The sequence below is a fragment of the Caenorhabditis remanei genome, chromosome X, assembly GCF_010183535.1.
Source record: "Caenorhabditis remanei strain PX506 chromosome X, whole genome shotgun sequence".
Classification (NCBI taxonomy): Eukaryota; Metazoa; Nematoda; class Chromadorea; order Rhabditida; family Rhabditidae; genus Caenorhabditis; species Caenorhabditis remanei.
Window position 1 is genome coordinate 6,394,149 of NC_071333.1, and position 21,019 is coordinate 6,415,167.

The 21,019-nt window shown below is 38.1% G+C and overlaps 4 protein-coding genes across 4 annotated transcripts; 3 read left to right on the forward strand and 1 right to left on the reverse strand.

The window, feature by feature from the left end:
• Window positions 1-824: 824 nt before the first annotated feature.
• GCK72_023211 (uncharacterized protein) lies at window positions 825-1,608 on the forward strand (the record flags this gene model as incomplete). The annotated part of the gene is made up of 2 exons (XM_003106566.2): window positions 825-907; window positions 1,302-1,608. The coding sequence occupies 2 exons, from the start codon at window positions 825-827 to the stop codon at window positions 1,606-1,608; spliced, it is 390 nt and encodes a 129-aa protein (XP_003106614.2).
• Window positions 1,609-1,756: 148 nt separating this feature from the next.
• On the forward strand, window positions 1,757-2,345 carry GCK72_023212 (uncharacterized protein; the record flags this gene model as incomplete). The annotated part of the gene is made up of 3 exons (XM_053735290.1): window positions 1,757-1,819; window positions 1,866-1,992; window positions 2,206-2,345. The coding sequence occupies 3 exons, from the start codon at window positions 1,757-1,759 to the stop codon at window positions 2,343-2,345; spliced, it is 330 nt and encodes a 109-aa protein (XP_053578856.1).
• Window positions 2,346-6,501: 4,156 nt separating this feature from the next.
• On the forward strand, window positions 6,502-10,701 carry GCK72_023213 (uncharacterized protein; the record flags this gene model as incomplete). The annotated part of the gene is made up of 8 exons (XM_003106713.2): window positions 6,502-6,581; window positions 6,649-7,192; window positions 7,239-7,504; window positions 7,554-8,000; window positions 9,192-9,425; window positions 9,484-9,820; window positions 9,870-10,132; window positions 10,185-10,701. The coding sequence occupies 8 exons, from the start codon at window positions 6,502-6,504 to the stop codon at window positions 10,699-10,701; spliced, it is 2,688 nt and encodes an 895-aa protein (XP_003106761.2).
• Window positions 10,702-12,979: 2,278 nt separating this feature from the next.
• Window positions 12,980-15,250, reverse strand: GCK72_023214 (uncharacterized protein; the record flags this gene model as incomplete). The annotated part of the gene is made up of 6 exons (XM_003106737.2): window positions 12,980-13,060; window positions 13,157-13,435; window positions 13,490-14,483; window positions 14,530-14,655; window positions 14,704-14,852; window positions 15,092-15,250. The coding sequence occupies 6 exons, from the start codon at window positions 15,248-15,250 to the stop codon at window positions 12,980-12,982; spliced, it is 1,788 nt and encodes a 595-aa protein (XP_003106785.1).
• Between the last annotated feature and the right edge of the window lie 5,769 nt (window positions 15,251-21,019).

Genomic DNA, 21,019 nt, shown 5'->3' on the forward strand with positions numbered 1-21,019 from the left:
GAAACCTCCGAGAGCGCAGCTATAATTTTTGATTTTTCTTAGTTACTTATGTACAAAATATGGGAAGATTTCAGGGGGACACTCCGGGTCATTCCCATGTTAGTGATACCATGAAATTCTTGAAATTGATTTCGTCTTCTCCAGCTAATTGGGTAACAGACCATTAATATTGGTTGAGACCCCCCCCCCCCCCATTTCCTCATCTGGGTTCACGTCAATTCTATGTCCTTTTATTTATTCGCGACACACACCTGATACACACACCTCCGGCCCGGCAATTAAGTATGGATCAAGCAGCAGATGACTCTTTGAGAGAAAAACCGACGTCTTGCTCAATCTGATTTGAACGGTTCTTTGACGAAAGTGGTAACCATGAGCCCAAAACCGTGACCACAAAAAGATTAGCAAATGCAATTAACAGCTTTTCATCAAAAACTGGCAGATGGTGGTTAGCAGTCTGTTTTGAAACATTGCAAGATTAAGTTTCTTATTTTTTGTCAGAAAAATGAGTATTTCGATCCGAGTGGTTGAGGACATATTGGGTTTCCAAAAAAGATTTTACACTAATATTTGACTGGACTGGTTTCAAATCAAGATCCTGATTTAAAAGTAAACATGATTTTCGATCGTGTTGTCATATATTCATTTCTGGAAATAAAATTCAAAGAGATTTGAAAATTGTCAATATACGTAACTTTTTATGAGAGTTGTCAGTAAAGAAAAGGGAGCAACGCGTTTTCTAATCGACATCTTATCAGTCTTCATTTTTATATTTTAATCTGAATGCCTGTATATTACTCTTATCGATGTAATTTTCAGGAACAATGAGCTACAAGGTCCTTCGAAATATTGATCCGACGGATGAACGTGTTGTGCAAGTACTACAACTCTTGCCAGACGTCATCAAGTGAGTTGAAATGCTTCCTGATACATATGCGCTGTAGCTTCGATATCTGAATTTTTAGTCATTGAGTTTTATTTTTTGAATCACCATTTTTCCAATTGGTATGAAAATATGATTTTTTATCCCACGTACTTTCTTGAACTATTTTGTGAACCAAACGATCGACTTATGATTTGGTTAGAGCAAAAAATTACTCAATTTTAGTGACAATAAATAGTTTTGAATTTGATCATGAAGACTTTGACTGTAGTTATAGGCAATCGATCAAATTGTTTTTCAAAAACCAGCTAGAATGTAGTTTTTATACGTTTCACGGTGTTTGTCTTAACTACAGTTTTTAAATAATGCAAAATGCACAAGATATGTGTATTCAAATACCGACTCAATCTTTTTCCAGAATTTCTGCTCGGATCATCAAAAAATACCATCTTCACTTTCGCAAAAACATCAGCGAAATAGTGATGATAATGAAGTTTGATATGAAACCGCATTCTGTTAAACTTATGAGAACAGATATGGCAGATGCACATAAAGAAACTCAATTCAGTTGCATAATTCCCGCAATAAAGAAAACAACAGAGTCAATAATTGGAGTGACTCATGTCAATGGCATCATGCTGGATACCGTGAATCATTTCGAAATACTTCAAACACTATTCCCATTTACCAATCAACGTGGTTACTGTAGATACATCGCTATTTGACTCTGGAGAGTCGTTTTTTCAAACTCAAGATTATATGAACATAATATCCAATTGCAAGATTTTGCGAATCGGGAAGTACGTGAAAGATGCATTTCAAAAGAGTGAAACCTGCAAAACGAGCTTGGAGTTTGATGTATTTTTCAATAAGATGAAAGCGACTGATGAAATCACAGTTCATAATGTCTACGTACAAGGAAATCTACATTTCAACGTCAGTTTTTGTGCTTTTTGATTTAGTTTTACTTATATTATTGTAGGGCACTTGCAAAAAGCTGGATATTGCATTGGAGAGAGTATCCACAAAAGATATATTGGAACATTCAGTGGGAAAGACAAAACTTTGCTTGAAAGAGTTTTCACTTGATGATTTGAACAAACTAATTTGTGAGTGGCTCAAGTCAAAAAACAATAACATGCGTCAATTGATGATTCAACTCGAAAATCCAATAACCGATGACATAGAAACAATTTTCAAAGGACTCGTTCATCATGGTGATATATCTCCCTGCTGTAGTTCAATTATACAGGGTGGTTGATAAGTATACGACGCTGTTAAAATCTTGATAATCGGATTTAGATTACAAAAATAATTAGAAGTTGGACACTTTGACTTCAATACATGCCTCCAAACAGACGATGAGAAAATCGCTAGTGCGGCGCAGATAGTCGACGTCGACTTTGTCCCATACCTTTTGAAGGGTGGTCTTGTTAATTTGAAACTATGTGACGTAGCCTAATTTAGTTGAGAGATAAAAAAGCGGCTAGCAGAGTGTCGAGCTGTACAAGGCAACAAAACGTCATTCAAAACCCTGTTTTGGTGAACCGCGAATTGATTTTCGCATATCTGTTAATGAAAATCAACAGAGTTTTACCGTCAGATGTCACCCCGGCCCATACTATGTCAATTTTAGAAAAAAAACGGTCATGGGCCTGGCAACGTTTTTGGGAACCATCTGTCTGCTTGTGAGAACAATTGTATTTGCTTTTGACGATTGAAAAAAGGCTCCATCGTTAAAACCTTCGCGTAAGTCCAGATCATGTCGGAGACGCGCCGTAAAATCACTTTTTTATCGTACATCTTAAGTTTCCAACTATGAATTCTTTTTGTAAACTAAATCTTATACGTATATTCTAACTATTTATTACGTTTCTTTGTTAATTCAAGCGTTTCACCGCCGATTACCAACGGATTTCAATCCCACAAGAGCGTTGTATACTTATTAGCCACCCTGCACTTTTTTAACTCTTTCAGATAAAAATATTCATTTTCAGAAAAAGATGCACAGGAAAAAACTGCCGAGAGCAAAAGATTTCAACTTTAATGAACGTTGGCGTAGATTTCCAACGTGAAGATGGAGCATGTGCAACTCTATTTTATTCGCCTTCTTCCCACTTCACATTTGCATTGGTTTTCGTCAACGCAAAATGTATTATACAACGCCTTTTCTCAAGTGAATCTTTGGAAAAAGCGAATCCATATTACCTTAGGCTTCGTACTCACTTTACTCAAATTCAAACAGTTATTTCTGATCACGAAAGCCAGAATACTCCTACAACAAAAGACTATTCAAGAAAAATAGTTTTACTAGGACATCTAATGGCTTCAGTGTACTATTGGGAAATATACAGCGAAAATATCCGTACTAATTTGGAGAAGATCAATGCTGTAATGACTAAAACAAAAAAGCCTCGCAAACGTTTTGGTTATATGTCTCTTAAATAATTAAATATCAAACCTTTCTTCATTTAATTTTTCCCAATGTTTCTTTTTGTTCATTGTAATATCTTTAACATAATCAAGAATCGACGAAGGCATATATTGTATTGTAGTTACGAACTTTTCACATGTTATTCGTGAAGTATTTATCACACATTACGTATCATATTCTCACACGCAACCTACGTCTTAATGGGATATTCTGTAATTCAAATAAATTATCTGTGAAAAATTAAAATAGAATTTTCACATAACAACAGAAAAAAACCCTCTACAACATGGTAAATTCAAAAACAAAACTTAAACGTGCCAGCAGAACGTAAAGAGGCGGGTCCCGCTGTTGGACATGGCTCATCGAGGCCCGGCCCTTAAAAGGGAGTGTGGTATTCCAGAAATCGAGATTTTTTATATGGATTGACTCAGAATTTTGTAGAAAAGAGAAAATTCTCTTGGAGCCAGATCCGAAAATTCGTCTGAAACGGGTTATGAGGCCTGAAAGTGTCAAAAAAGGACCTCTCGCCGTGAAGGTTTGCCTTATTTTCAAAGTAAAATTCTCTCGTCGTGAACATGAAAAAATGTTGAAATATTGCTCGTTTTTGACTAATTTTCGGACCTGACTCCAAGAGACTTTTCTCTTTTCTACAAAATTCTGAGTCGAACCATATCAAAAAATCTCGGTTTTTGGAATACCGCAGTCCCCTTTTAATTGTTATTATTACCACAAACAGTTTGGATAATTTCCCAATTTTGAGGGCTTTTAATGAACGATTTTGAAAGAGCTCTGTGATTTGTCATCTGATGTATCATTCGTGAAGCAACTACTCAGCTGAAAAAATTTATGATTCCCACTGGGAACTCCAAGAATGGGCAACTGTATCTATGGTTGGTTATGGCTTCGATTTAGGTAGACTTGCCCTGAGAGAGTTTATTTTTGTTAGAGCCATGTTAGCAGTCGTCTACAATATATTCATAGTTCCCCTTGATTTGACACTTAAAACTAATGAATTTTCTCAACAGAGCAGCTGCCGTTGCAGCTCTTTTTCAACTGTTGATTTGTTGCATCCTGAACAAACCATCTTGCAAATGCATAATACAGAAAGGGCTCGAAAATACTGTGAAACAGTATAACTGGGGGAGATCCTAATACCTGTTTAATGAAAACCGGATTTTTTCATCTTGTGAGATTAAAGTGAGATAATAGACGGTTTGCTCTGAAATTGGAATGCCCTGAAATATATTTTGATGTCGCAGAGAAACTAACCTTTTAGGGAATGTATAATCACACCATTCTATAAAAAACTATAGCTGGCAGCTGGGTCTTTCAATATAATTGCCCGAAGAACTCTAGCTAAAAATTGTTCTACAATTTTTTGTACTCATGTTTTGAGTGCACTGCATGCTAAACGTGTTCCCGATTCCAGCTGCTGATAAGTTTTGTTCAACATGAATTCCATTTCAAAACCCGTGGGTCCAAATCCAGTGAACTAAACTATGAACATGATTTTCATCACTTGATCCTGTACTTTGTTCAAAGAAAAAGAAATTTTTAACGCTGGAGATATCGTTGAGTAGTTGGACGGTTTTTTTTGTAATGGTTTTTTTGTAATTCAGAGTTATTTAATGGGTCTGAGCAGCTTATGCTTATTGCTTGTTGTAAGTTTTTGCAATTTTTGAAGATGAACTCTGGTTTGACCTATGGTACAGTACACATCAGAATCTATAAATCGAATCGAACCTATTCTTACGCTGGAGTAATTTCTTCTGTCGATTTTAAGTCTTTCTGAGTTGAAAGATTATACCCACAAGCCACTTGGCATCCAATGATTCTGCCTCTTTCAAGTTGTTAATTAGCCTTGTTCAGATAAAAATCTACGCCCAATCCACACATTCCAAACCCGTTAGTAGAGACGACGGATTCCATCGGTAAGCCAAAATACTTGACTAAAAATGATTTAAGTTCCGTTTGGTGCGTCCAGAGTTTGATCGTCGAATGTTTCTGAAATAAAAGCATTTTCGTCAAAGTTCAGATGTTTAAACCCGAGTTCCGTTTGTTTTTCAATACATTCATCCAGGATGCTTCCCTTTAATAAAAAACTCTCATGATGATGTGATTTCTCTCTGTAAAAACTTAATCTCATTCAGGTATCAAACTTAATATTTGTGGTTATTCATGTATTTTTTTCCAGATTCCTCTCCAGACTTACAACTGTGAAATTTTCCTCCGCAAAAAATGTCATCGGAAGAAATTTTGATGTCTGCAGCTGATGAAACTAGGTTGAAACTAGCTTAATTTACTGTTTGTGATATGTATGAACTGTTCTCAATAAATGAGTTTTTTTTAAATGTTTTGATGTCGATTTCAGTTTGAATGAATGATCACTTTCCTATAGATTCTTAGATTTCTTTTCTATAAATTTGTTTCAGAAAAAACACAGAAACGGTGAGAAAAAAGCCATGTGTCAAATACAAGTAGATTTTCACCTTCTGGTTTTTTCGTTGAACTTATTATTCTATAACAGTTTTTCAGTCTCACCGAATCTTGCCCTGACAACTTTATCAATTATTGGAGACGAACTGTTATTGGAGCAAGCTAGTTTCATTCCATTTTTCGGGTTTTCAAAAAATCAACTTTTTTTGTACAAAATTGATTTTGTGTGTTATTCAACATGTAGTGAGTCAACATCGATAGGAAAAAACGTAATGGACGCTGAGTGGCAAAATCGTAGAAAACTTTTTTGTTTCAATCTTTCACAAACTCTAACAATTTTAACACTATTTTTCTTGTTCTAGAAACGTAGTTATTATATAAGATTTTCGTCAAACTTTTTAGAATTGTTTTTGTCGTAATCTATACGAATGATTTATGGTTCTGCTCTTGTAAACTTGCATTTCAAGTTTCGATCCCTCACATTTCAAAATCAAAACTCCATTGCACTAATTTCTCTTTCTGCAAGTAAAAGAGTAGTAGACGATGATTATACGAGCATTGGCACTCTACCTTTCTGAGTCTACTTTGGCATTTGAAGCTACCCATTAGTTTGAATTCTGAGAGCCTATACTCCACTCCGCCCGTTGCCTAGTTACAATTATCTCGTTTTGAATTTGTTTTTTCAAAAACTACTTCATTCGAAACTTCTATCGTCTTTTATCATGAATAAAAATGAGTTTTTCAGACGATGTCATCACAAAAACTGGCTCTCTGCGACATCACGGAACTGAATTCTGAAGAACTAACCAAGTTCGTGCCGGCTAACATGTGAGTTTTCTTCATTTGTTGTGAAGAGTTCAGTTTATCAGTCAATTGAAAAAAGAGAATTTTTCAGCTTGAAACCCGGTGAAAAGAACGGAAAGTCTTGGAAACTCGTGAAAGCTGCTAAACGGATTCCCAAGCATTTCACACTCATCTTCAGTCAGTATACTTGTGAAATCGTGCTTCATTTCACCAATTCTAATATTCCTCATTCCTGGAAACTGATGGAGTCAAATTTGGCGAATAGTTTGCCAGTGATGAAACCATTCAACATTCATTTACAAAACACCTCCGAGATGATTTGTGGAACCAAGGATAAGAAAAACATCGTTCTTGCCACGGTCAATTTCTTTGTTTTGCTCAACAAAATGTTTTTCCTCCCGGTTCAAACTATTTTGATTGAGTCCGGAGTATTCGAACTGGATGATCAGTTTTTTCAAACTACAAAGCACATGCTATTAATCCACCAATGCAATATTCTTCGTGTTTATGGACCGCTAAGAACCGATAGAGTTGAGGGAAACAAGAAATGCGAACTTCTTCTCAATAACATCATCGTTACCGGCGAAATATCCGTGGGTCGATTTATTCAAGAAGGAGCACTGCCATTGCTTACGGTAATACATTTAGAGTCTTGCAATGAATAGCAGATACTTTTTTCAGCTCAAACAGCTCGACATTCTCAACACTTGGCAGGGAGTAATGTTACCTGAAGATGTTCTAAAAAATGCAGGAAGGAACGGTGAGCTAACAATTGAAAGCTTCTCATTCACCGACGTGCGTCAATTAATTCGTTTGTGGCTTCAATCTCCTTCAACTGATTTCAACACTCTGTTTATACGGGCAGAAACGCAGAGAATCGAAAATATCGGAGTTATTTTTGAAGACTTCCTTCACAAACGGGAAAAATCACAATGTTGCCACGTCTCGTAAGTTTAAGAACCTTTCTAGAAAGTAAACATTGATGAAATGATTCAGAAAAAATGACGAGCAAAGAAACTGTCGAAATAGGATGATAAGATTTCTCACCAAGACGGGAATTGACTTTCAACGTGCGGATCAAACAGTTGTAACGGTGTTCTACTCGTCCAACTTTCCATGCACATTTGCAATGATCGTCAGAAATCCAGAAGTATCACCTGAAAAACGTTACGCGGAGCTAAAAAATCTGAGCAGAGAAAGCGAATCTAAATGTAGAACGCTTCGCAATCAAATGGAAAGAATTTCAGTTTTCCTTGCTTCACGTGTGTTCAAAGACAAGAAACTTCTCGCAGATCCGAAGAGTGTTTGTAACTTACTTGAGCAGAAACGTCTCGGCCAATTCGAAAGAGAAAAAACTCGCATGATGTACACTCGAGAAATGAGAAAGAATGATCTGAGAAGGATTGAAATAGAGATGTACGAAGCAAGAAATACCCGCCAAAGGTTTGGTTATTGTTGTCTCAAACCCTCGTCGCCCTTAACAGCTTTCTATTTTTGACTCTCATGATTTACATGTTTTTCCTCGAAACTCAGAACAAGAGATGTCAACCGATGTTTTGATTATGTCTTGTTAGAACATTAATTTTTAATCCGAAAATTGCTACTTCCCCTTTTTTTAATTTGTCTGATTTGTATATCCATAAAGAAAACATATTTTCAACATGTCTTCAGCTCTCATAATCACAAATGTGAAATATTTATCTTGAAAAAAACCGTCCCTTCTTATCATCTCATCTCCATTTATTATTTTTTCTTGTTCCTCCACTAAATCTAACCATTCAGAAAAAAATATATAACTCAACATGTTATATTGATTGTGATTACTTTCTGTTTGTGAACATCTCCAATATTGAACAGTTTAAGCCCCAGTTTGTTTTTTTCATTATACTCAGAACGTAGCCCTCGTACTCTTTTTTTGGCATTTGCTACCGTTCATCAAACTTCAGTTTTTGGCCTATTTTTGGCCTATTGTAACTTTTCGTATTTTTGGCAATATAAAGTGATTTTTTTCAGTCAAATATAAAGTGATTTTTCAGTGTATTATCTATTTTCTCATCTATTAGATGCTCCAGTGATTGAGAATGTGTGGGATCGAATGAGCATTCACTAATACAGCGAAATTACACTTGTGGAGAATAATTGATTGTAAGGATCAATGTGGCCACTATAGTATCTTCAAAATACAAGTCGAAAACCCGTCGAAGAATTGGTCATTTCTCTTTGAAATATCAAGTGCCAAGGCTCCAGATCTTTCAGTTTCAATTGATCACTCCTTCTTTTCAAACATCATTCCTTCAAAAACAACATATTCTTTCTCTCGTGATGTCAACGCGTATTCCCACCAGGCGCATCTCACAATGACAATTAGTAGAAGACGTCAAGCCAGATAAGTTGCTAAGCGACAACAGTCAACACGCGTAATTGTAACTATAGAAGCCTCTCTCTCTCTCTTTCTCCGAGTTGGCTCTTCCCGCCCACTACCGCTTACATACTAGTTGGAAGAAAGCAGTCGTGTTTTACAATGGCGAATTTTCCGGTTCAGAGGCGCAGAATGTCGATTCCTCTCACTGCCGGTGAAATGTAAGAACAACATGATAGTTTACATTACCATATACGTAATTATTTTATTTTCAGCTTCAATCTCAGCTTGAAACATGGAAAAGAAAGCAATATTGTGGTCAGGCAAGTAGAGCAATTGAGAGCAGATGGAATGGGAATGACATTGTGGATTGGATTGAACAAATCTGATGTGGAGATCAAATGCAGCAACCAAGATAGAGATTTCTGTTGGCGGTTCATGAAACAAAACAATCCAGACGCAGATCGCAAAGATGTGTTCACTAACAAGGATATCAATTTTCGGATTGTGTGAGTTACATCTTTGATTGTTTGAAGTAGATAACTTTCAAATCTTTCCTCCATCTAGACACTCTTCCAAAAACGGAATCAGCCTCAAGACCCGAAAAGGTTTCTCAGTATTCTCTATGCTTACACACGCTTGTGAACTTCAATCCTTGTTCCGTGTTCGTATCGATACAATTGTCATCGATGAGGACATTTTCGATTCTGCACAAAAATCCCAGTTTATGATTGACACACTGGCTGGTTCTGAATGTCAAAGCTGTGTCATCCGTCTCGGGTCTAATGACTCGACGTCATTCAAATCTGAGAAAATTATAGAGCTCTTGAACAAAATAAAAGTTCACGAGACGCTCAACATCCAAGTTTGCCTAACTGAATGGGCAACCAGCACTCTGCAAAAGGTACATCTGAAAAACATGTTGAGCGCAATCAGTCTTTGAGTATTTTCAGATGGCCGAGATCCCTATAATCACCACAAGAATGAACTTCTCGTACAACGAGATCTTGAAATGCGCTGGCAAGAATAGTACATTCAATTTGAACAAGTGTGGTCCGATCTTCATTAATCAATTGATGAGATATATTACTGGAGGCCTGGTATCAAACATCGGGATCCTCAAACTCCAAATGGAAGAGTTCGAGTACAAGAAAACTGACGTTTTGTTTGAAAAAATGCATCATCGTCAAGACGGAAAACCAAATGGACCATTCGAGTGAGTTCCTGTCTAATATCTTGTTACTTAGTCAATACAAATATATTTTCAGAAGGATGACTATAATAGAACAACTTCCAATCCTCATTGAAACTGGTATCAACATTTGTCGTAACGACGGTGCTGTAATAACCGTTTTCTTTGTGCCAAAGTCTCACGATAATGCAATGAAGGCTGCATTTGTCATCCATATCGAATACCCATGGAATGAGCCTTTAATCGAGAGATTGCCTGCCATTATTGCTGACTTCGAGGAAGATCTTGAGGAATATGAGGAGATTTCGGCAGAACATGACGAAATCCTCACCATGGAAAATATTTTGAGCCGATGGCAAATCGAACCAGCCGAAGGAGAGGAAAAAGAATATCGGGCGGAGCTCATGACTCCGGACAATGAAATCAAGATCAAGCGAGTTTGTGAAGCAGACAACATTTTGGAAGCAAAAGCAGAACTTCGGATGTTCGCTATGGAGAGAAAATTGGAGGAAGCCCACTTTATCGAACTCGTTGCTCGTACTGCTGAAGATCGTAAAAGGTTCGGAGTGCTCACCTATGGTGTTGGGCTCTGAGGAATCTGTTGTGATTGTAGCCTCTCTGTCTCATTCAAATCCACTTTTTTCAACTTTTTTTCCTTTTCTTAAACTTCTATTCATTCATTCTTGGTAACCAAACTGTGGGCAGTTTTTAGTAAAGATTGACACGTTTTTCTTGTAACGTTTTATTTTACTCATCTTCTTCAACCTCTTTTTCTAAACAATATTTTCTACTTCGTGTACATATGAACTGAACAATGAATAAAGTAAAAAAAAATTTGCGGATGTTGTCATGGGTATTCATATTTTGTCATATGTCCGGTGGACAGCTTCGTCGGATTCAGGATGAGCTGGATACGAGCAAAAGAGCAGCTGGGGAAGTAACGAGGCAGGTGTATGAGGAAAATAAAAATGTAGCTTCTGAAGGTCACCGTGACTCAAACCCGTTATTATTCATTATCTTTAGAATTAAATTCCGATTTGAAAGTTTGAGAAAGAAGAAAAATCAGAGCTGTTGCCACTGGGGAACATAAGTGGCTTAAGCTTTACATAAAGTGCAATAAAAATCACGCTTTTTGTGATTAGTTAAGCTGTGCTTGCACTTTCTGTGGAATTTTCATGAATTATCATCAGTTTTCTCAAAAACAGTATTGAGGGACGAAGCAAGCTCCACATGTTTAATATACTGAAAGACAATTTGATATGTTCAAAACAGTTTTCTGTTTCATACACGTCATTCCTTTCGGCCGTCAACCACTTTTCACAATTTCTAAATATAAATTTCTGTTTTCAAAACTTTTCAACTTTTTCTAATAAAACCAATAAATCAAGTTGAATCCCCTTGTAGATGTTTCTACGGGCATGTCAGATCCACATCATCGAAAAGCACAAGTGTGGCGACGTTTCGTTTCTAAAGAATTGATCTGTCGAGAGATGTTGATGTTAGGAGCTGGAAGAAACCCGGGGGCGTAATTTTTGTTCTGTTCTAGAAATCCTAATCAACTTGTTATCGTCTGTAATATTAACTGATTGTTTTTGTCTAGAAGATTTACTCATCTCAAGTTGTCATCGTCATCAGCTCTCAAGTGAGTTGCCAAGTGATGTTATGTTTTCTGGAGAAAACTTTGACTAACGGCAGTTGTAATTGGTGGATTGAAAGTTTCACATACTTCCAAAACAGTATCGTACAGGGTAGAGTAACTTATGAAGCAAAGTGGGGAGGAGCAAAGAGCATGGTTAAAAAAAACAAGAGCGATGATCACTATTCTGAAAACTTTCATTCTCCCAATAATTGACTCAACCGTTCTGAGCATTTGAACAGTTGAGAAAAATGTTGTATTTCGTTTATGATACTTTTGTTACATTTGATGATGTAAATGTATTGCTAGCTGGAAAATCAATTTAGTTTTTCTTCGCTTTTTTATCTGCATTCTCTCATCAATGTATTTGGCATTCTTCATGACAATAAATTCAATAAAGTCTTTTTTTTAAATTGGCGGTGTGTCAACATTAATAGAAACGTCAGCTGCACTTTATCAAAGGGACACCCGTTGAAACTGGTGGTGCGCAGATCAATTTAGGCATAAGTTTCAATTGAACGCTTTTCCTCCTGCCTTTGAAATCGGAATCATTCTCTTATCGCTGATGATGAATTCACTTTGTTTTCGTTTCAAGTCTTAACCAATATATGTAATCACTACTCCCAGATGGATGCCATCCGACGAAAACAATAATTATATTTTTATGTTTTCGAAGGTTATGCACGCATGACTTTTTTGAATTTGAGAGGGACCGATACTTTTTTGAAATTTAACTTTATTGTATTACAATTCACGTTATAACACAAAATACCAAGTTGGTAACAGAAAAACCAGAAATATTATGGAATACGTGTCTGTCGGTACAGACCGAGTCGAGGTATTAATAAACGGAAACATAAGAGAAAAGGGAATGTTAGGGCCATTTCGGAAGAATTCGGTCCGCGACAGAGCAATAAGGCACTTATAGACACATTTAATCGGGGGACAACAGGGAGGAAAACCAGATGAATTAGTTGGTGAAAAGAAGATGTCGGGAAGAACAATAACAACAAACTAAATGGAAAACCTAATGAAAAGGACAAAGTGAACAGGGATACCCAGATGGGGGGAAACAAGTGAAACGGTTTGAATATGTATCGGTAAATGAATATGGTCTAGACAAAGGATACCAATATGAAAACGCACAATTTCGATAAGAAGAGATTTTGTGAGAGTGAGGGATTAATATAAGAAAAGGGAAAAACTTAGAAATGATATCTATAGAGGTAAACTTCTTAGTTCTTGATAGCAGCTGCCTTGGCCTTTGCTCTTCTCTGTTGCAAGATTGGGATTCCGAAGAGCATGAGTCCAGAGACCTGAAAATTTATAGAGTTAGGAGTTTCATATAACTGGTAGTTATTAGTCGAGTACTTTCTCTCCTAACTACAGAAATTGTTAGATAGCAAACTCACCAAAAGGTTGATTCCGCAGAAAACGAATGAGAGGGTGTAGCTGTCAGTCATATCAGCCAAGTATCCGGAAATTGGAGGTCCGAAGACAGTTCCGACTCCTTGCCAGAGAAGAAGAAGACCGAAGGCATTGGTGAGCTTGTCCAATCCAAGAAGATCGACGAGAATGACAGAAGTCAAGCAGATGTAGGAGGCGATCGAGAATCCAAACAAGGCGGAGTATGTGGCAAGTGGGATGAATCCGACGAACTTGTAGCAGAAGGTGGTGAGGAGTCCGCAGATCTAAAACAATGACGAGTTATTTAAATTGCAACACTTTTCTGGTATGAAACTCACAGTCAAGGAAATGTTGTACATCCAGAGACGATTACGAGCGGTGTCTTCTCCGAGACCTGCTGGAAGTGGGAGCTTGTGATCGGCAACAACCCCGAAGACGATACGACCAATGGTGTTGGAGACTCCAAATGCAGAGAGAACCTTCGATCCTTCGATTGAGGTGAGACCAATCTTTGCGGAATGAAGTGGGAGGAAGTAGAGTGGCGAATTGAATCCAACAGAGGTGAGAAGATTGGAAATGGCGAAGAGAAGGAAAGTTGGCTCCAAGAGAAGTGGCAACGAGAGCATGTTGCTGATGGTCTTAAACATGTTCTTTCCTTCCACGTTGTCAGTGTTGTCGGTGCCGTTAGTCTTCTCGCTGACATCAAGAGCTTTACTGTCTTCTTCGCTTCCTTCACGAACATCATCAAGTTTTCCAGTGGAGTGAGCTGGGATGCTTCCGACAGTCGTGTGACGGCCATGGAGAGATCCGGTGGAACGGAACTTGTCTGGATCCTCACGGAACTCAGCGACATTGGAGATCGATCCAGTGTAGAACACGTCCTTACGGTTGAGGTATCCGCTGTCACGTTCTCCAACGGTTCCACGACGAGATCTCGGTTGGGACTCGACATCGACGGCTCCCATCGAGCTGGCCGGGCGGATCTTCTCTCCAACCTTTTGGACTCCAGAGCTCTGAGACATGGATCTCTCGATCATGGTTGGTGGGCTGAGCAGAGTGGCTTTCTCTCCATGAGCCTCATTTGCGGTTGTCTTCTTTCCATCTTCTTCGAACACCTCGTTGTTCTCCTCTTCTTCCTCATCTGGTACCAAAGCGAATTCCAATGGGGCAAAGGTGGCTCCACAAAGGGCACAGAGAACCAGGACAAACAGGAAGGCCAAAAACACACTTCTCCATCCGAAGTTAGTGATGAAGAAAGCATTGATAGGAGCAAACAAAACTGTTCCAACACCAGCTCCAGCGACGGCGATTCCAGTGGCGAGGGATCGTTTGCTGCAAAAAGTATACTTTATCAGAGTTCGCACTTCAAATCACTCACTTTTCGAAGTACATAGTGACGATAACAATGGCCGGGCAATACATCAATCCAAAACCGATTCCCATGATCACTCCCACTGAGATGACGATGTGCCACATGGCCGTCGCAAAGTATGAAAGGGCGCAGCTGAAATTGAACCAGTTGTCATCGGACTTTCGAGATTGAAAGGCTTACCCAACGAACGCGACTCCGGCTCCGGTGATGGTCGTCACTCTGCAACCGTACTTGTTGCAAACGGCGGAGGCGAGCGGACCCGATCCAAGGGTCAAACCGGTGAGGAGTGAGATGATAAGGGAGGCCATGGTGTTGTTGGCTTGGAACTCCTGAAACAAATGAGTTGGATTATAGGGTTTTGATGGGCAATTCCGCTTTTTCGTAAGTCACATAGCTATTCCGAAGAACCAAGTTTAACGGACCATTTGATTGGATTCACGTGAAACTTTGTTCTGAACGCACGCTTGCTCGATTTTCAATCCAAAGAGCCTACACATGTGACAGCCGTGTTGTTGACGATGATACTCGGTCTGGGCACCAACGATATCTACTGATAGCCTATACTCACCTCCATGAGGGTCTCTACCAAAACTCCGAATGAGTAGACGAAGCCGTCCGCGAAGACGTGAACAAAGAACGAGCCGATGACGACGACCCATCCCCATCCTCCATCTGGCGGGAGTGGCACCAACTTTCCACCTCCTGACGACACCGGTGCACCAGTCATTTTCTGAAAATTTAGAAATTTAGAAAACGAAAAACTGGAGTTTGATGAATTCGGATGGAGAAAAAGAGAGAAGAATAAGAAATGTGGGAAAAATAGGAAAATAAGAGGAAAGGGTCAAGATCAAAGGCATAAGACGGAAGGAATGCGCGCACTCATTAATCATGTTCACACGTCTCTAGATATCATCGAATGAGTAAAAAGGTGTTGTGAGGTCTCAAGTATTCTTTAGATACAAATCTCATGGCTATGATCTCGCACTTTTATTTGCCTAACTAACATCTACTCTACTGAATGCCTATATTTGTTTGTCCGAATCCGTACTAGCGTGTATAATTAGCTGCAGAGGCTACCACCGATAAAGAGTATCGAACAGCAACAGTGTCAAAAATGAGAAATGAGCGGAGAAGAATAGATGCGAGGGGTTTGAATGGGCCAAAAAGCGCGGGAATTTATTTAGAGGGAGAGAGACGCAGGCAGTCGCAACACGGTTAGAGAGAAGGAGAACGCGCGGAGTGCTCCAGAAAAAGGGCACCCGTTGGGGAGAAGAACACTGAGTAGAGCGGGGGGGGGACAACAATGGTGTGGAAAAGAGGGGAGAAGGGACGACCGATGCGGACGGACCGCCGACTGTAAGAATGAGGTTGGTGAGGACGGAATGGAATGACAAGTGCGAAGGAGGGTGAGGGGCGGAGCGTTGACAAAAAGAGTGAGAGAGAGCGGAGAGAGCAGAGAAGTGATTGTGAGGTGGTCAATGGCATGTGTACTTGGGGAACATCTGTTGGAAGAATGGTTCAGAGAGGAGGAGATGGAATGGTCTCGAAAAATTGGGTTTTGAACGTGAGTATATTGAATGTTGGGCACAGGGTACGTAGAAAAAAAAAGAAACTTGGAAAGTTGGTCGAAGATGTTGGAGGAGTTATGGATGAAATTGACATTGACCTCTTTGAAATTGAAAATAAAATCTCTTGTCAAACTAAAAAAGGTTGAAGAAAAATTGTGCTTCCTGGGACTTCCTGAAACAACAACTATCAAGAAAACACATTTTTGTCCAAAGGGCTTTCGGTCTTTATAGAAATGTCTTGGAGGTGGAGCTAATCCCTACTTTTCAAAATGATGTAAGATGATGGTTTCCGACTTTTTTGCAAGATGTGAAATGTGTTCATTGTGTAAAGTATACAAAAGCCCTCATTTTACAAAAAAAACTGTGTGGGCTCCCAAAAACTCAATTTTTCAAAAGATGCGCCGGAAACGACGGATGAAAACATCCGTCCTCTCACAAAACCTCTTTTCATAAAATATTCGATTGGAAGTTTTTGATGGGAACCTGGCAAAACAACTGAAAAAAACCAGACTACTTTTTTTCATAATTCAGAATGAGCAGAGCATTCTTTCCTGTTTTGAGCAACTAGACAAAGCAGGTAGAGGAAAAATAATCAGAACGTTTTTCTTCTGGAAATTTCTTGGAAAACGCGAGCAAAATACATCCAATACCAAAAACTGCCTAATTGGTGCGAGTGCTACTTGAAATCTTAACCACTCAAGTTTCTCCAGAATTTCTTATTTGTTGAATGGTTTTGCTGTTTTTTCCCGGACTGAATTTTGTTATTTGTCACGTAAACTTCTGCTACTTGTGAACGCAGCCAAAAGACGTTGTAAATAGGCCACGAGGGAAAAAGGTCAAAAACTGTTTATAATATTACACTTTATAAGTGGGCCCACTAAAATGTGGTGCATTAGTGAGATTGTGCTCAATAATCATTTACAATCGGTCGGCTCTGACCTTTGATTTATTTTCAATTACCGACTGTAATAATCAAACCATAAAACTTTGTTCTTTATGATTCTAAAGAGCACGTGAGGAGGTAGATCTTCCGGAAAACTTTTCCCACAGACATACAGCCTGGAGCTGAATCTTTGGCCGATTTTAATAACGTTCGAAAAGTCTTAGAAGATCAAGGAAACGCAATAAAGAACATTTTTATTCTTTGAAGTAGCCGACAGTCTGGATTCGAGCCAGGATTTTCTAGAAAATCTTTGATCTCTGAATGATTTAATGTGACTATCACTTCAAAACGCCTGCAAACCATTCGCAAACTCTAGAAATTTCTAGACGATAGGCCGCAGACGTTCGGTAAAAAAAATTGTGTTCTACAGATCGTACATCTGGTTAGAGGTCAGACACCCAGACATGGATGCCCAGGTGTTCGAGATGTCTAGGTCCCGTATTCTTGCTCGTATACCAGTATGGTACACAGAAGAGACCAATGATCAGACTGAGTATCAAAAGATCAATTGAGATTCAACAAACTGCGAAATTTCAATATTCGAATATGCATCTATTTTTTGGGACGATGAAACAATAACAAAGGAAAATAACTATTTGACCCTAAAAATTTAATGTTCAGACACCAACTGGAGGGGTCAAAGTATTACTTCGTAAATTCTGATAATCAAATAAAATTCCGGGTAGTTCCAGTGAAAACTGAAAAAAACTAATCAAAAGTCGAATGATATAACTGTTGATAACCGATGGACTTTTTATGTGTGCGTAACCATTTTTCAGACGGCAAAAAACTTATCAGTGAGTGCGTTTCGTGCACTAGTTGTCAACTAGAAGGAAATAAAATGGAGATTATAATGACAGAAATCAGACAACTGAAACAGCCAGGACTGTTTTATAGAAAAAACTGCCGCGCTATAAAATACTGCCAAAAGGTGCGAAGTTGGTTGAATATGTTCTTCAGTTTGTCTATTCTGGCAAGTATGTTCCACAGAAATTAATTTCCGTTCGGAAATTGTTTTTATTTTTCAAATTTGAAGTGCACTCTGAAAGTACACCGTTTGTCGGAAGAAAGGTGTTGAAATGTGAGAAAAAATCATTACTACCGGGCAAAATAAGACATTCGAATTCTGCTGACCTTAAAAAAATATTAGACAGAAATAATGGTTGGGAGAACAAAGGAATGGGCAGTATAAAAGTTTGAATGTAAAATGACGAAGCTATTTTAATAGAGTGAATTTGACATCACGAAGACGTGTGAATAATTGTCACTTGAAAATAAAAAAGTGGATTGGATAGTGATAGATTCTTGGCGTAATGAGAGATAAACTGATGTCCTTCATCATAGCGAACCCAAAAAAAAGAAGATAAAAAAGGTGAGAATTGTAACACAAAATTCCACGCGCGCATCACTTTTGACAACTTTTGCAAAAATGGAGAACAGAAACCAATTTTTTCTGAAGAATTTGCAGTACAGAAATGTTTTCTTCTTTCATTTTCATTTTGGCTAACCGAGACTAAATAAACGTTAGTCAAGAAATTATTAATAGAGAAATGGAATTCACAAAAAAACGTTAAAAACTGGAAGTAGTAGTCTGGATAAATTGAACGTCACCGAAACGAGATCCGTGTGGCTGTCTGAGAGCACCTCGAAATGCACTGAACACGTGATGGACAAGCGTTCCGTTCTCTCGTCACTAATTGATTAGTGTTAACTGGAGTGTAAAGTAAAATTGGTCTCCGGTTTTCGCTTTCAAAACCCATGTGTTCATTCAACCAAGTTTTAGGCACAAAAAGTTATATATGGGAAAAAGAGAAAAGTGACAAATTTATAATAGTGAAACTCTACACAATGTTTCGGTGAAACTGTTACAATTTCTGGCGGGAGTTTTTGCAGTGGAAGATAGGCACCTATGATGATAACAGGGTTTCGATGACAATTCAGTTCAAGAAATATGAGATCAAGGACTCCACGTGGAGGAGTGTTTGTTTTGCATTTAATGATAAAATGAAAGTGAAATCAAAAGGCGACAATGTTCGTTGATTGATTGGGTCTTGGCAAATGTAAGAAAAATGTGGAAAGATGATAAGTCTACGGAGAACAAGTCACGTTTGACTGGGCCCCTCGAGGTGTCCTCTGTTATCAAGTGATCAAAGTAGGTAGGTGGGTGTATGATTGAGAATAGTGAAGTGAACGGAGGACAAATATACATAAATTACTCTAAACAGCTGTTCCCGCGAGACCTTTGGCGAAAAGTACTTACTAAACTCTCTCTTCTTTCTTGTTCTCTTTTTCAATACTTCAGTGAAGTACTCAGAGCTATAGTTGAGTTTACATTTCATGAGTCAGACAACGGAAACTGAGAAGTATTGGGATGGTATAGATTAGAGGTCAGTTTGAAAGTTGTTGAAAACAAAAGATGTAAGAAAATATTGGAAGAATCGCGAACTTTACTCGAACAGCGAACAGAACTTCAGAAAGTTCACATTTCCTGCTAAATTCTCAATTACCAAGAACTGACAAAACAGACACCAATTTTTAAACAAATAAACAAATTCTGAGCAGGATGAACCTTTCAATTTGTTTATCTTTTTTTCGTCGTGATGTCAGGACTGAAGCAAAAAGGATACAGCTACCCTCAAAAAATGAAGGAATAAGCAGAAAACATCTGCACACCATTATTGTTTACGACTCTTCTCAAGGTCTTCATAGAAAAGTAAACGGGAGGTCGTAATAAAAACACACAACAAAAAAGGAGCCGGTCAGTTGACGAGACTGAGTTCAGTTTCAAATTGTGTGAGGTGTTGAATTACAAGGAAGGAAGATACGAAGAGTATACCGAGTTGAAATGTGTCGAGTTACAAACAACGCCATTGTTGATTGGATTAATCCGGAGGATGTGGGATGGGAGAAAAAAACAGAAAAGACGGATAAGAACAAATGAAATCAGAAGTATTTGGGTAGCGGGAGAAACATTGATGTGAGAAAAAATATTTAAAGATCAACAAATTGAAGACTTTGAGAAAAAAAATCAGAATGTTTCGGAAACCTTTGGAGAATAAAAACTAGTCTAGAATGTAAAAGAAAGAACATTTTTGACTTGTTTTTCCTTATTTCCTTCTTCCCTAAGCACTTGAAGAATTAGCTATTTATCTGTCATTCCAATCTTTCACTCACGCATAACATGCTCTCTGAAAAGAAAAAGTAAACAAGTAAGCTTTTAAAATTCTCATCAAATGATTATAATCTTATTCTATTTCCAATGAAAAACCAAAATGTGTTTTAAAAAAAGACGAAGAAATTCGAAATTAAATTTAATGTATGCAAAAGAGTGCGCGTGGGGAAAAAAGCAACGAGGTGGTCAGGAGAAGGTCTTTGTGTTGCTCATACTCCTCCAAATGTGATGCAATCTCTCTGTCTGTCGCATACTCCAAAAAGCCTCGGCCTCCTTGTCATGTCTGCTTCACGTCAGAATGTAAAAACGCTTTTCATTTCCATATTGCTCGGTTAGAATATATTGAAATTGAGAGAAATGATTGGCGGTCTGAGTGGTTTTCTAGTAACGTACAAACCGCTTTCAGAATAATCTGAAAATGCAATTTTTGGAATACTGCATTTTCCAAGACTCAGATATTTGAGTCTTAAGTTTGCATCTTATCAATGTTCTTATCACTTTTTAAAATGTGTCTACTCTCCAGCAAAATGTAGGATAACGAAAAGAATAAAGAATCAAATAACGAGTGGCAACTTTATTGGAAAAAAAAGACATTTCATGGTAGAAGAAATGAGAACAGAGCAGAAAAAGAAGACGGATGGAGAAAAATGATCTTTGTAATGGGGCTTCAGTTTTCTGACCATGAAAAGACATATCTAGAAAGTACATAGTCATGCCCTATTCCTTCTTCGTTGCGAGTTTAAGTTAGATTCTTGTTTGCATTAGCAGAAAAGCAGTTAGAGAAAAATAGAGAAGAAAACACATGAATCAAGA